At 32.5% G+C, this 14725-nt stretch overlaps 1 protein-coding gene across 14 annotated transcripts in view; it reads right to left on the bottom strand.

Annotated features, from left to right (window-relative positions):
• LOC124357111 (protein still life, isoforms C/SIF type 2) overlaps positions 1–14725 on the bottom strand; it is a 911156-nt gene that overhangs the window by 802247 nt on the left and 94184 nt on the right. For all 14 annotated transcript variants that reach the window (XR_006921921.1, XM_046808566.1, XM_046808571.1 and 11 more), the window contains 2 exons: positions 5182–5366; positions 1125–1243 (listed from right to left, as the gene is read on the bottom strand). Coding sequence is in view for 13 of the 14 variants with exons in the window: in XM_046808566.1 (XP_046664522.1) it covers positions 1125–1243; positions 5182–5366 (304 nt within the window). In the remaining variant the exon portion in view is untranslated. The remainder of the gene's footprint in view (positions 1–1124; positions 1244–5181; positions 5367–14725) is intronic.

Below are 14725 nucleotides of genomic sequence, written 5' to 3'. Positions count from 1 at the left end.
TTTTTGCAGACAATTTAGCTCTGCCTGACATGCACAGGCAACAAAAAAGAACTTACTTTCTAAATATATCCCACACAATCCAGAACATATTATGTAACTTACATATTTAGAGAAAATTGCTCAAATTAATTTGTTGTATTGTTGTAAAAACAAGATTTACATCCTTCACATCCGTTTTTATGTCCTCAATACTTTATGCAACATAATAAAGGGGAGTAATATTGATCAAATCTTAAGTATAATCTATGAAGTCATAAAACAGAGTGAAAGAGAATTAATTCACTATGTTTAATTTACCTTTGAGTGAAAAAAAACCTTTACAGTATTTACTTCCCTAGCTCCATGTTTCATCTTTATAAGATTGCCATATGCATTTTTGTATAAATACGAGTTCAATACATACTAAATAAGATATTGTCTGTAGGTACAAATATAAAATGAAACTGTTTAATCATTAAAATCAAGTATGACTTAGTAATAATAAATAACACACATCACTGGAAATAATACATTTCATAAAAAAACAAAAGTTGTTAATATAATTGATTAGTTAAATCAAAAGTTTATAAATGACTACACTATTAAATGTAATTGCATATTAGTTAATATTTTTTAGTAATAAATAGCGATTTTATAATAAAATAAAACTTTAAGTCTAGATTGTATACTTTATCTGGGAGAGATCTAGTTCCCAGAACTCAACTTACATATGTCACTGGTATTAAAGATTACATGTTAAAAGTCAAACATTATTTATAAATTATGAATAGATATTGTTTTATAGACTGCTTTGAGGAAAGCCGTAACATATATTAGCAACTTAAAATTAGGTTTTTTATTATTAGGTTGTTAACACCATAACGATTTCAAGTTTAAATCTTATATAAAATTGTAAAAGCTGTTGGTAATGTGGGAATCTTTTATAATTTATTAAAGTTTTCATATCATTACAGGTAGGCTTAATTAGTGACAAAATTTGTTGTAAACATGTTAGTAAAATTAATTTTAAATATTTAAGCAACAAAGGTCATTTTTGTAAATAAAGTTTTTATAATAGTTGTATTTCCTTTATTTTTTTCAAATAATAAATTTTAATTAGATTAAAAATGTATGTAAAAACTTACGCAGCATTCCCGAAACTGTTTAGCGTCAATGGGAGAAGTGAAGTTTAGGCCCCAAGTGTCGTTGGTCATTGGATCCTTCCAGTAGACAAAACATTCCGATGCTTGTCCTATCCTTGTTCCTGGACAAATATAAGTATTATTTTATACATACACTTGAGGATTTTAAATTGAAACACATATGTTAGAACCATCACAAGTACACAGGACAGTTATTAAGGAATGCAGGTAAACTTGTCGGGACTTGGACCACGGTTGTGGGAGAAGCGACGTTTTCTAAAGAAATTGAAGTAGGAATGTAATTAGAGGGAAAATATAAAATATTTCACCACACAACATGAAAAAATTAATTAAATATTAAGATAACAACGCTTAAATGTATTAAAAATATTTTGGGCTCCTACTAATATATAATCTACCAATAATATATTGCCCTCATGGGTTTGATTTTTATCTTATTACATTTTATAATATTAGTAGTAATTATTCAAGTAACATTTCATTTTCCGTATTATTTAAATTGTGTAAATTTTTGCACTCATAATGAACTGTATATAAAAGTGCCTGCCAAATAATTAATTTTAAGAAACAGTTTGTAACAAAAAGTCTACACAAATCATATGTAAATTTTATAAAGTTATATTGAAAATATACTTTCTTAGATTTGATATGTTTCAGAGTATATTTTGGAAAGTATAAACATAATCAGAGTTTTTCATTTCCTCTTCCTCCCTCCAATTCCACAATTTCCAAAATGTATGCTCTTCACTTCTCGTAAAACATGAAATGCAAAGCATAACGGGCTTGTGAATTTGTACATGAAGAACATACTGTACAATAGTATACAAGGAAAATGCCTACATAGAAATGTTGCAGCTTTATAGATATCATAATGGCAGAATATTTAAAGAATGAATTTAGTCTATGTGCCAGCACACATTGCATAAAACGAGAATACGTTTTGGAACAGGACTGTATATAATAAAAAAGGTAGAATAACAATATATATATATATAAATATAAATATATGTATATATACATACATATATATATATATATATATATATATATATATATATATATATATATATATGTATATATGAGGCAGCTACTTTCTCCAGGACTGAGAAATTATTGATAGGAAAACTATACAATGAGTAATGATTCTCAAAAAATTGTAGTAAAATAATACTTGTATATTGGTCTTCATAATATAAAATTCATAATTATTTCTCTCCTCTACACTACTTCAAACTGACAGCATTTCACAATTTTTGAATCAGTAACACATGATCTTGAATAATCATCAAATAAAAATAATGATGACTAAGAAGGTACAATTGGCATTTAGATGGTTAGATTTTAAAAACTTTACTCACAGTCCATTAATGCTTGGAGAAAGGAGAAATGGAAAAAAGTTATCATTCCGTAAGTTACCATTGCCAAGTAATAAATAGGTCCATCTTAGAGTCAGGCACACGGAAAACGACAGAAAATAATCATACACATTTTTTACAAATTGTTTGAACATTGTCTACTTTATTTTAAATTTAATTTCCTCCATAAATTATTTGATCAAACATACCATACATAACTTCCTTAAACCATGTTTCAATGAAAAATATAATTTACCCACACGCTATCGTTGGGGGTTGTAGCCGGGGGGGGGGGGCCCATTGATACAAATATTCAAGATATTTTAACGAGCGTTAATGTGAATGTGTTAAAATGAAAGTATACTCGTATCGTAGTCGAACAATGTATCATACATAGTTCAGTTTTGTTTTAATATTTTAACTATAACAGCTGTCATGTAGTAAACATGAGACTCATGCTTTGTAATTGTTTGGAGTGACGACTCCGTCTGCGACCCGTATGGTTGACAAATATAATACAGACCTCAATTTCCGCGCTTCGGGCGAGAGAGACAGCGACCATTTAGCCACGAACCTGTAGATTACCGGTCATCCCTTTAAACGGCTACTCATCGCTTTCGTTGTTAGCGTTAGTCGTGTATTAGTGATTTGTGTTATATTCATTAATATTGATATTGGTAGAGCTAAAAAAAAAATAAAATAAGAGTACAAAACCTCTAGGTTGCCGATTTTACCATTTAAAAATATTATAATTCTTAAAAGTGATTAAATTTTATTTTATGTTACTGATAGACTTCTCTGTTATTGTTTTAACCAAAATTGTATAACATATACAAAATTATATGCTTATCAAAACGTGTTTTATAGTTGACCTACCTTTAAAAATAAAATAATGAACTTTCAACCCTTTGGTAGTGAACCTCTAATATATCTGAACTTATGGAATAGCTCATTTTATAACATATTTTAATCAAATGTACATACAAACTTTAAGTCCACAATCAAAGTCAAAAATATCGTGGCCATTTGAATAATATCTGAGTTAAAGTCTGTAATTATTTAATGTTTTATTTTACACACCAAAAAATGTTTTGTTTACATACATTTCAAGAACAAAATATATACAAAGAATAATAAAATAGCATCGGTGATAATTGTCTAGGTTGCTCTTAAAGTGTTACCAACGACAACAATCAAGGCCCTGGCTGGCTGGCATGGTTAAGTTTTACTCTAGCAATGAGTTTTATGTTCAAACTTCTTTTCCAACATCTCTTTTATTCCAACATCCGCTTTATTCCAATGTCCATGTTGAAATGTTATTCGGTACTTTTCTTACTAAAAATCTTTATTTCCACTTTTTCATGTAATTGCCTCTATGAAACTGCTAAATAATAAGTTAATTTGTTATGTGAAAGATTAACAAAAATGATGTATATAATACCGTGCCTTCCCTGTTATATCTTAGGTTGATGCCTGTAATAGTTTATCTGAAACTGTGACCTAAAAGAATATCTAAGGCAATAGAGCCTTTGTTATCACTAGTGTGATGACATTAAAATCGCCAAAAAACAAACTAGATTTATTTTTCGTAGAGTTACATTCATGTGCGTTCATTAATTATTACCAGCGTTATTAACCGATCGCTATATCATTTTTCTGTCACATTTTGTTAATATTTTCTATGGCTATATTTGTTCATCGCCGAGCGCCTACCGCGTTTATGCGCAATGCACGCTGTGGACGTCAACCGCTCAGCCGCGATAAAAACACACAATTACTAATTTCATGTCTTAAAATTTGTGTAGTTGTATACACAGTAAATATATCCTATATAAACATACATGTAAATTTACATCCGAATACTTTTTATCAGGGTTGACATGGATTGATATTGAAAAACGTTTAAATGTAAAATACATATTATAGTAATACAAACACAGGCTCATAATTGCAAGTAATACATTTGTAAAAGATACGTATCTTGGAAACCCATATTAGAATGTAAATTCTACGTAAAAGGTGGAAGAGGTGTTTTGTAGCTCTTAAGATATAACCATTTTCCCAAACCTCTGTTATTATCATTAATATAGCGTCGTTTTCTTGAAATCCTTTTGTGTTATCGGGCGGTCTCCAAAAGGATAAATTTTCGCTTATGCTATAGCTGTTTGTGTAGAGCGTAAAATAATAATAATAATAATAATAATAATAATAATAATAATAATGCTCTCACACGGCTGTCAAACTTACAATATTTAATATTATTAGTATATTACGGTACGGAATTTTTGTACGAAAAATTTGTAGTGGTAATCCCTCCCCCCTATTAGGTCATCTTAGATACGTTTATGAACCTATGTATGCCGAAATCATTAAACAAGTAAATAATTTTCCTTATACATAATACTTAAAAATTTAAAAAATCCATTTACTAATGTTCAGCCAATTATTTTTAGTTTGAATACAATATAACTCAAAATACTTACCTCAACGCAGTAGACACCATAGGGTATATTTGCGAGTAGGAGTACCACAATGGCAGAGTTAAGCTGGCTGGGGGTTTTAATTTAAAGAATTTATCAAACCAATGTGAAAAGAGCTCTACGGAAGGCTTATTACCCTTATTACATTAAAAAGTACATGTACAAATATCCGATATAGGATAACAGGATAAAAGTATGAGTTACCAGGCTGAACGAGCCGGACATCAAGGATCTTGTCAACCTGGCTGTTGTAGGCGGTGATGTGGAAGACACATTCAGGAGAGTCCTGGATGCAGGTAATGTTGACAGGCACCAGGTCCTCAGACACCTGCTGCCACTTGACTGTGCCTGCGCCGCTCGCACTCACGTGGAAAACCTCCGCCCATAACCTTCAACATCACAGCATAGATGAAGATTATGTTTATGAATGGTATCTACAGAGACCGATGTCTATTCATCGAGTGTTGAGAGTAATGTCTCGCCCACTGCACCGATCGCACTTACGTGGAAACCTCCACCCATAACCTACATCACAGCATAGATGAAGATTATGTTTATGAATGGTATCTACAGAGACCGACGTCTATTCATCGAGTGTTGAGAGTAATGTTCCGCCCACTGCACTGATCCCACTTACATGGAAACCTCCACCCTTAATCTACAATATCCCAGCACAGATGAAGATTATGTTTATAAATGTTATCTACAGAGACCGATTTCCATTCATCGAGTGTTGAGAGTAATGTCTCACCCTTTGCATCGCTCACTCTGACGTGCAAAACCTCCTCCCATAGTTAGTTGTGCTAGGATGTTGTAAGTTTGTAAGTTTACAACATCCTAGCACAGATGAAGATTCTATCTTTTATTGTTATCTACAAAGACTAGATTCACATGATTCACGTGAATATTCCTGGATATCTCTCACCGATTGGCCATTCCTTAGAGGCTCACCATGGTCTGGGCAGGACATTACTCCAATCATTCGATGGGCGAATTTTATATATATTTTTATAGCTAAACTAAACTTTGTCTCTCTATCATCGGGCCCGATAAAACTTGTCCCACTTACCTCTCACCTTCAAAAGGCCTGCTCATTGGAAAGCAAATACATTGTTACTTTTTGATTAATACAACAGTATAATGCTATTTTAACAGTTTCCGACATGCCTGAAAAATACCTTCTGGTGGATCTCATTTTCTCTTCTCTGAGTTATCCTATTTCTAGTCATTATACTCATTCAGACAATTTTCAAAGTGAATACATTATTATTTTATTATTGTTGATCTTGTGAATATTTAGGTGGTAATTTATAATATTTTCTTGAAGAATCTGACATTCCGTTTCTAGCTATTTCGTAAGGGAAAGCAATTTTTCCAACGCCTGTTTCTTTATTAATCGATTCAGGGCGTACTTTTTGAAAAAACCGGATGGATAAACGAGGAGAAATGAAAGGTTTTGTCTGTTTAATGTGCCCGAGCAGAAAATGTTACACAATCTTACAGATAAGTAATTGTCGTTTTCAGAAATGAACACATCGAATAGTAAAGTTCGACTGAGGAAATAAATGTTACACCTAGGACAGATACTACCTTGGGGAACAGCATTATACAGGTTTTACCGTTTTAATGAAATACGACTCACAGACGTCGGGTTACAGAGAACCGAGCAATTGGGCAGGCCGCCAAGCACGAAATATAAACAGTCACCTTTATCTTAGGTTTGCAAATTTTCAATCTGTACATGAAATTTATCTGCTCTCGAGATTTCGGGATGGCTCTTTTTATGCAGTCGAAACTATCCTCTTTGCCGTTTGTTTAAATTATAAGATTCCTTTGTTGTAAGGTATTTTGACCGAACAAGAAAGTAAGGATTTCTCTTCATTCATGATTAAAAAATTCCACTTAATATTTTTATATTATTTAATATCTCTTTATGTAGTGTGGGAATTAAACTTTATCTATTATCGTGACATTTGCTGATCGCTCTACTGGTAGTTCAATATTGTGGTTATGCACTGATTTATGGGTTTTAGGATTACAGCTTTCTCTGTACTTGTTTTTCTCCTCCCTTTTTGGTGTAAACTCTACGGTCTTATTGAGGTTCTTTGGGTTGTAAAAATGCTGTTATCGTTTTCCCAATTTTTATCGAGACAGGTGAATTCAATTTATATTTTACTGAAGATAACAATCACAGCTCAGGCCAAGGATTTTCGCTCAGTGGCTCAAATTTTTCAGCCCATTACATTTCTATCGTTTTCTAATTTACATTTTTTAAGTACTCCAAACCAATTCATACGAACTTAAAAATTAATTTTCAAAGTGTGCAAATTTGCCGCTCTTCCTGAATTTTAATTATTTGTTTATATTTTGAAAGAGGATTCTGTCAATGCCAACTGAATTTTAATGGATCATTTTAATTGAGCTTGTATAGATAGAAAAAGATATAGGTCAGCAAAAAAATTGAACACTTAACACCTTGGTGAACATGTAACTCCATAGCCTTACACCTTAAGTTAAGGGTTAGGTAAACATAGTAACAATGCCTATTAGAATAGCTAATATAGCAATAGGTTAATTTGTAACTAATCGTATTTTCCAAGTATTTAATTTCGTATCCGAAAAAATAACGTACTTAATTAAATACGATATACAATTTTAGGAGATTGTCATTGGTATACCCATTACAATTTACTATATTTATTTAGATTTATTGTTTAATACTTTTCGTATTATTGTGTTTTGGCCTTAAATCACATGTATTGTTTATCTTACGTTTATAGAACCTTGTTATTATTTTATATCAGAAAAATAGAAAACTATGAACATTAATAACTTTTTTAAATATTATATTATCTTAAATTTATGTTTGAACTATTTAGTTTCACAGTTTACTAGTGAAATATTAATATGACGACTGTTATCTTTTTAAATTTATGTAAATTGAATGCAATTCTTAAAACAGATTCATAACAATTAGCTACGTTATCAATCAACAGGGTTGTAAACCAAATTTGGTAGAGTAACATTAGATATCTCTTGTTGCACCATTGTAACAAGAGATATCTAACTTTTAAAATGAGGTGTCACTTGTAAGGGGTTCCTATTTAAAGATTTTGACCTATCCCCAAAATACTCCATTTTGGGGGAAAGCAATATAAAACGTTTCTTTTGTTGTATTTAAATTTACAGGGAACAGTATTTTTAACACTGTAGTTTTAAATATACCATTTATCTTTTCTATTAATTCTTTTATGAAATACTAAGTATATTGGATCAATGTTATTTCAATCGAACGCTTTCAAAAGTTTAATACGACAATGTTTGCATACCATTTGTGTCAGGAATTGTATCCTAGTAGCGTTGTAAGCACTTTATCTGATGAACGTACATCTCACCCATCACGTTTGTATTTAAATAAAAAAGTTTGTTTTGTACGTCAAAAGGGGAAAATAAAGTTTTTACAAAAATTAAAAATCTATTTATTGATCAAATACCATTAAAATAGTCAATCTTTCCTTGTATTTTTCATTCATATTCACCACATACTATATTTGGAGTAGCTCGTCTTAAGTTGGTTATAAGAGAGTTTTGGCAAAGGTAGTAACGTAAGGTGGTTAAATTAATTAAATTCTGACAAAAATCGAGTTGTCGGTCTTCTGTGAACTTACTGAAACAAAGGTGGACATCAGTGGCGTAGCGAAGGGGGGGGGGTCCAGGGGGTCCGGACCCCCCCCCGAAATTTTAAGACATATTAAAAAAATAAAGCATGGAGCAGGAGAAAGAAGGACAGTTATCATTACTCTTGTCTACAAACATTAAATTGATTGATTTCACTGATTTGAAGTGACCGTTGTTAAAAATGTAATAATTGTCCTTTTCAGCATAAAGTATCAAACGATACTTTTGGGCTCGGCCTTTTCGGATAGTGTAATGTAATTACGGTATTTCTATAGAGCGCGGTCACGTGACGTCCGCAAAGTCACCTGAACCGTAACACGACGAACAGTTTAAATTAGCGACCACTTCGTTTCAAATTCGTCGTGGGACGTAAAGTGACTGCTTAGAATTAAGTTAAGACGTTGATTTTAGGTGTCATTAAACTGTAAACGTGTATATAATTATTGAAAAAAATCACTTTTCGGACGGAAAAATACACTTGAAAAACTCTACTGATTAGAACTTCAACTAATTTGAACTTCAATGATTGAGGTAAACGTGGGGTTTTTCGATTGAGTTAGGACGACGATTTGTGTTATCATTAAACTGTACACCGTACCTATATAATTATCGAGAAAAAAATCACTTCCGGTCGGTAAATACCGAAGAAAAGCTCTCTACAGATTCAAGTGTTTGACAATTTTGGATTTCATTGGTTGAGTGGTTGAGGTAAAAGTGGTACTTAGGATTATGTTAGGACGGTGATTTTTAGGTATTAATTCAACGCCGACTAATACATATATAATTATCGGAGAAAAAAACAATTAAATCACTTTAAATTAGGCGACTTTTTTCCTATGGAGTTCCACAGGGATCTATACTTGGACCAGTCTTGTTCCTTGTGTACATCAGCAGGCGGAAAACTCATCGCTCCTGAGAGGGAAAATGGTCAGTATGTTGACGATACAAACGCTCTTCATTAAAGCTCCAACAAAACATGAATTAGAAATCATTTCCTTTTTAGAACTGAATTCATGTATTCAGTTTTTTTCTAAATTAAATCTGAGGACCAACAACTTCAAATCAAATGCACTAAATTTCTGTTTTGCGGCAAAGAGAGATTGAGGATCGCGCTGCTGTGACGGCGGACGATGTCCTCATAGAGGAAAACTGATTCCACCAAGTTCCTCGGAATGTACCTTAATCGAAGTCTGAATTGAGACAATCACATTGAAAGTACCTGCTCAAAGGTTTCTTCAGGCATTTATGCTCTACGGAACCTTTCCAAATTTTGCTCCCGGGATGTACTAAAAATGGCCTACTTCGGCCTTGTACACCCCCATCTAATGTACGGGTTTGAGGCTATGGGGCAGCTGTTCTAAATACAAATTTGAGCGCGTATTTAGAAGTCAAAAGAAAGCTGTCCGAATAATTTCAAAATTGAAATCCCGAAATTCATGCAGAGATGCCTTTAGGGGAGCTTGGATTTCTAACTTTGCCCTGTCTCTACATCCTCGATGTCGCCCTGTACTGCCGATTTAAGTGCGAGTTCGTCCGGGGCAGGGACACGTCTATCAATATGGGACAAGAGGCAGGACAACCTTAGGTTAGATCCGCACAGAACAGCCGCATTCAAACGTTTGCCATCCGAGGTTGGTGTTAAGCTGATCAACAAGCTCCCTGAGGAAATCAAAAATTTGAATGAACCAACAAAATTTAAAGCTCGATTGAGACACTTTTTGGCGTCGAGGGTGTTTTATTCAGTGGAAGTGTTTATGATGAGAGCCGCTGGGATGAAATTTAAAGTAATTCGGTCATCCTCTATTTCTGGTGGTAAAATTTAGAAGATTTTAAACGTATGGCTGTAAGTATGTATCAGTCTTAGGAATGAGTGTGGACTGTGTATGAACGGGTATGAATGGGGGGCAATTTAAAATAGATATACATATTTCTAAATAATTTAATTTGACGATTGTACGCAATTTTTATTATTGTTGACACAATAAAAAGTATTATTATTATTACCTCCGGTCGGAATATACCGAGGAAAAGCTCTACTGATTCAGATTTTGACGATTTTGGATTTCACTGGTTGAGTCGTTGAGATAAAAGTGGTACTTAGAATTATGTTAGAACATTGATTTTAGGTATCAATTGAACGCCGACTAAATATCTTTATAATTATCAAAGAAAAATTGAAAAAATCGCTTCCGGTCAGATAATACACCGGAAAAACTCTACTGATAAGAAGTTCCGACTACTTTGGATTTCATTTGGACTACCTTCTGACTGAGGTATTCTTTTATTTTCCTTAGTTATATTCCGATCGGAAGTGATTATTTTTGTTTTTTTTTCTCGATAATTATATATTTATTAGTCGGGCGTTGAATTAATCTCTAAATTCAATGTCCTAACATAATTAATTATAAGTACTACTTTACCTCAACCACTCAACCAGTGAAATCCAAAATTGTCAAAACGAATCAGTAGAGAGCTTTTCTTCGGTATTTACCGACCGGAAGTGTTTTTTTTTTTTTCTCGATAATTATATAGGTAGTCGAGTACAGTTTAATGATAACAAAAAAAATCGTCGTCCTAACTCAATAAAAAATACCACGTTTACCTCAATAACCAAAGTCCGAAGTAGTTGAAGTTCTAATCATTAGAGTTTTTCAGGTGTATTTCATTTCCGACCCGAAAGTGATTTTTCCGATAATTATATACTCGTCTACAGTGTAATGATACAAAAAATCGTCATTATAACTCATTCATAAATACCCCAATCAGTGAAATCTAAAGTGGCCGAACTTCTAATCAGTAGAGTTTTTTTCCGGTGCATTTTCCGACCGTTGCGTTAGTTTGATCTGTACCCGAGCAACGCTCGAAAATCGCCCTTCTTTTCTAAAGGGTTTTTCGGCCGTCAGTGGCCCAATGTCCCCGAAGGGGTATTTCATTTTCTCCACAGAATATAGTTGAGTCAATTATACGCTTGAGTGAAGCTCTGTTGTGTTCTTTTTCTTTCTTATCACTTTTGGTGCTCCTTCTACCAGGCCAGAATCGAACTTCGTAAAGTTTCTGTAGCTATACAAGGAAATTTGTGGTACTAGAGTTGCTGTGAGAGTTATAATTTGCCTATAACATATTTCCACTTTCTATAAGGCGTAGTTACTAAAGCTCCATGTTTTTTGGTATTTACCTTTTACCAGTGAATTCATTGGCAAATAACACACAAAACGTCCCCGGATCCCCCGGTTTCGGACCCCCCCGAACGAAATTTCTGGCTACGCTACTGGTGGACATCATCCCAGACGCCAGCTTTGTTTATGGATGTGCGAACACTCCAACATCGAAGGAGAAATTACATATGACCAAGGCACCACAAAAACAGAGGTGATGGCTTCTTATAATTTATACTAACCCCACTGAAAAGTCACATGAATGCGCCCAAAAACACTCCACTTTGCTCTTAGTAATGAAAACTAATAGTAGAATTGTGTAAGCCAATATTATCTACTACAATTTAGGACCACCAAGTTATGTTAGTAGGAATAAATTCAAAAAATTTAAATTCTTTTTATACCATAAATTTGTAGTCCCGTTCAGAGTGTATTACCGGTTTCGAACTTAAAGTAGGGGGGTGGAGAAGTTGTGTAAAGGTACGGAAGCTTTGTAAGGTACGGAAGGTATTTGTGTATGGAAACATTGCAGACCATATGGATAGTGGTCGATCAATAATTGAAGGATGTCCGACGTGTATGGACCTGTAAAAAGTGCGCTCTCTATAAAATCTGCAAATAAGGTAATTAGAAACCGTGTATGAAATGGACTGCGGTGTTCATTTGTAAACCCCGACCTGGAACAATCGAGTGTGTTCATACCGACGGTGTCGTCTATCAATCAAACACTACTATATTTCTAGGCTGAATAAATAAACTCGATACTCATTGAAGTCAGGCTTCCTACAATACTACTGCCGATGGTTTCTAAGTTCAATTTTAAAAATAGTCTCATAATCTATTTACAACACTCAAATTGACTGGAATTTGTAAAAAGTATTCAGGTAAAAATCCTACTTCTTGTCCTTATTAAAAATGATACAATAATGTGATTTAAAGTCCTGATTTTTAAGTTCTACACATAATTGGTATAAGAAGTGGGTCGAATTGTTACACGCTTTTAAAAACAGCTAGATCAAAACAATTTATATTGATGTAATATATTTTGAATATGTTTATGCTTTGATCTTATTGGTAGTTACAGACCCTTATTATGTGCTTAGTAGGCTATATATAGTTTGAAGGCCATGAAAGCAATCATGTAGTCCTTGTCCTCTTAGTTAGATCAATCTAACATAATTATAGAGTAACTATAAACGTAACTAAAAGATAAAAGGCCCAAGAATAAAAATAAGTAGTTTTTCAGTATTGTTAAAGTATTGTCCAAGCCAACCCGCAATACACCACACAATACAATTTTTGTTTGGAAAGCGGTTTAAATTGATACATGCATTCAAGAAACGCGCGATTAAAATCCATACAAATGCACCCTTGCGTGAATAAACGTTTTTAATATAGGGATCACGTAGTTTAAGTTAATGAATGGGTCATAATCTACAAATAAATCATTGGATTAACAATAGTGCAATAATTGGCCATGAAAACGTTTCCTCTCAAAATTCAAAATTATATGTCTATCAATGTAAACAACAAATTTAACACATAAATTATTTGGAGAAGAAATTTCACATATCACTTAAAATCCCTTTTTTTAGTCTGCCAAATTTAACTGCGTTATACATAATTGAAATAACAGACTTATGTCACGTAAATACTGTAAAATATGTTAAATATAGTTGAGTTTACAAATTTTCTTTAATCTAATGCATTGGGTACAGTATAGCAAGATACAGTTTATGTGGCCTTGTTTATTAGTTCTCTACTGTGAACGAATGAACTACATAAAAAACATCCAAATGTGTCAAAATATCTCTAATAATACAATAACGTATAAAGAAACTGTGTCGAAGGACCCGATTTAATGCAATGAAGTTATACATGTATATCCCATATTTGATAAACCAGTTATGTAACAAATTAAATTCATTACTTTTAATTTTAATTTATTTTACTCATCTTTACCTTGCATTTTGACCTCTTGACCTCAGAGTTAATAACGTTCTTCTTTGAAACAAGAGGAACCTATGTACCAATTTTCAAATCTCTAAAGCTTTTTTTCCAAGAATTATTTCACTTACAGAAATACACGATTTTAATAAGAAACTATTGGGTTGTTTATAATGAAACTGACAAACAAAAATACAATATTACGGGTCCCTTTTTAATTGGCCTGACACAAAAACGCACAATTATACAAAATTCCGATTGCAATTGACACAACCCCAAAACCAAGATTATGACGTGCTTCCTCCTGTAACATGGTGATGTGGCAACACTTTGAAACTCTCATCTTGAAGCTAAATGATTGTATCAATAACTGTACCAATAGTGCTTTATTACAGGCATGCGGGTAGCATTCATCAAATGAATTGCCTACTGAACTGATAGGATACAATTTGTAAACAAAACTGTTGTGCTGAGATTGCCATAATAACTATTGAAGGCGTTCGGTTAAAATAAATAACTCTAATCTAATTACCTGCATCTATAATTTGACTACAGGTTAATGCACAAAGGTGAACATTGTATTTAAACACTACAGTATAAAAACTCTTGTTATTTAAAAATTTAAATACAACAATGATAAAATAGTTTCTAATGACCTTTTACAAAAATATTCATTAATTGAGTAGTTTTCATCAACTTCTTCGACGAAATATGTTTTTAAGAAATAAAATATAAATTATATGGATTTTGTCATTATTAATTTTACTAATGCTCTGTGAAATAAAATAGTTAAAAAAGTAAATTTAATATAATTTAACATACAAATACTTATTAATGAGTGATCTGTGGTTCATATTTTTAAGTTTTCTAAAATATATAAACTTCTAAAAAGGAAGCTGCTGATATATAAAAACTACTATAAAACTAACAATGACAAACAATTTATTAAATTAAGAGTAACAAAATGT

Source organism: Homalodisca vitripennis, chromosome 3 (assembly GCF_021130785.1).
Source record: "Homalodisca vitripennis isolate AUS2020 chromosome 3, UT_GWSS_2.1, whole genome shotgun sequence".
NCBI classification, from domain to species: Eukaryota; Metazoa; Arthropoda; class Insecta; order Hemiptera; family Cicadellidae; genus Homalodisca; species Homalodisca vitripennis.
The sequence above is the reverse complement of the archived record's forward strand: the minus strand, read 5'-3'. Positions and strand labels throughout refer to the sequence as shown.